The sequence below is a fragment of the Neolamprologus brichardi genome, chromosome 10, assembly GCF_056152115.1.
Source record: "Neolamprologus brichardi isolate AB-2024 chromosome 10, ASM5615211v1, whole genome shotgun sequence".
Taxonomy (NCBI): domain Eukaryota; kingdom Metazoa; phylum Chordata; class Actinopteri; order Cichliformes; family Cichlidae; genus Neolamprologus; species Neolamprologus brichardi.
The window spans coordinates 19,187,608-19,189,847 of NC_142113.1; the positions used below are offsets into that span (position 1 = coordinate 19,187,608).

The 2,240-nt window shown below is 37.1% G+C and overlaps 1 protein-coding gene across 1 annotated transcript; it reads left to right on the plus strand.

Moving 5' to 3' along the window:
• The first annotated feature begins 989 nt into the window (after nucleotides 1-989).
• LOC102786640 (olfactory receptor 8G17-like) lies at nucleotides 990-2,000 on the plus strand. The gene has a single exon (XM_006808678.2). It carries the CDS (start codon nucleotides 990-992, stop codon nucleotides 1,998-2,000), a length of 1,011 nt encoding a protein of 336 aa, XP_006808741.2.
• The last annotated feature ends 240 nt before the right edge of the window (nucleotides 2,001-2,240 follow it).

Sequence of the window (2,240 nt, forward strand, 5' to 3'; positions counted from 1 at the left end):
TAGCCTAGAACAGGGGCACTAGTCAACCTTTCCTTTTTTCAAAAGCTTGTAAGCACTGTGACATCCAGGCTGAAGCAAAAAGCTGTTTAGCTCTGCCATGACTGGTCTTCTTAATGCAGACATTCACATCATGGAGTGGCCCTGCAGTTTGGAAAAAACCCTCAATAAATCTCTTATACTAACTGCAAAATTCCAAAAAGGAACTTAGCTCTATCACAGTACTGGGGATGGGCCATTTTGCCACAGCGCTTATCTTGTCAGGATCAGTGCTTATCCCCTGAGCCGACACTTCATGACTGAGAAACTTGAACTTGAGCTGGAGGAAATGGCATTTTTCAACCTTAACCTTGAGAAGAGACTCTCACCAGGTGATCCTGGAATATTGTTGAAAACACGAATAGATCATCCAAGTAGATCAACACAATCTGAAAGACCAAATCACTCATTGTGGCCTGTCTCAGACATTGAAACATCATGGGGTCATTACATTACATTACAACTCATCTGAGATTTTAGTAGATGCACCTATGGTACGAATTATTGCTTTTACAAACTTGAGTTTACAAACCCATCAGCCTTCCACACACAAACAAAGAGCGTTAAAAGCTCTTAGTGGCTTCAATTCAAATTTTGCTAATTTAAACAAACTCAGACACAATTTAGTTTAAGACACTTAAAATGTTTTACTGCTTCCAGTGCTGTTTTAAGCATTTTTCATTAATAATTCAATGCTCTTACAAAATTAAACAGTTACACCATCATATTGATGATATAAACTCTGATAAAAAGAGGCACACCTACCTGAATTTCCAACTGTCACACAGTGATAGAGGTAATATATAAGCGGCACATCTTTCACAGTATAACCCACTTGTGCAATGCTCTGTCGTCGCGGGTGAATTTCGTTTTTTTACAAAGCAACAATCAAGTAACTAATTCTGCTTTATTCTATTCTACTGTTATTATGTTTAGGGAAACAAATATTTGCAATGGGAGCAGAAGCTAAAACCACTACCATCTTTAATACTACATTTGTTCGCCCTGCAAAATTTTATCTCAGTGGATTTTCCAACATCCCTCATATTAGATATTTCTATGCCTTCCTGTGTTTTGTCTACATCATGACTGTTTTGGGTAATGGCTTTCTTCTCTCACTTATTTCGCTGGTGAAGACTCTTCATACTCCTAAATACATGATTGTGTTCAACATGGCTTTGACAGATTTGTGTGGGAGCACAGCTCTCATCCCCAAACTCTTAGATACTTTTCTGTTTGACAGGAGATACATCCTCTATGACGCCTGTTTAAGTTATATGTTCTTTGTTATTTTCTTTGCAAGTGTGCAGTCATGGACACTTGTCACTATGGCATATGACAGACTTATAGCAATTTGTTTCCCTTTAAGGTATCATAGTATTGTGACTGAACAATCCATTACTGCAATTCTGCTGTTTGTATGGATTTTTTTGGTGAGTGTAATAGCAACCATGGTTGGGCTTGTTAATCGTCTCTCATTCTGTAGATCTTTGGTGGTTAACAGCTTTTTCTGTGATCATGGACCAGTTTATCGTCTGGCTTGTAATGATACATCTTTAAATTACAACATGGCATCTGCACTTGTTACTATACTCATCCTTATTCCTCTTATATTCATTATAGCCACATATGTCTGTATTTTCATAGCACTGAGCAGGACTACGTCAAAAAAGGAACGAATCAGAGCATTAAAAACTTGTACTTCTCACCTGATCCTTGTGGTCATGTTCTTCTTGCCAATTGGAATCACTAACATAGCTGCAATGGCCTCCTACATTGATCCTAATGCCAGAATGATAAATTCTGTATTGACACACACCATACCAGCTTTGCTCGATCCTATTGTATATGCTTTGAAGACGGAAGAAGTGATGAATGCAGTCAAGAAGCTTTGCAAAAGAACTTATCTCAATTGCATGAAAGCAAAAACAAGACCTTGTAATCACTGCTGTATTAAATCGTAGAGGAGTGTTATAGAATAACATATTGAAATTAGCTTACTCATTTGTAATACAGTGCAATAGCCATAAATTATACCAGTAATGCCAAGTGTTTCATAATATGTTGTGGACTGTTGTTAAGAGTGTTGAGAAGTAGAATTTAAATATGAAATTATGCATGACACAAATTGCAGTTCTGACTCAACTGTCTTTTGGTTTGAGAAAAAGCATCAAATTTTGCTTTTTCTCAAAAATTTCTGATGG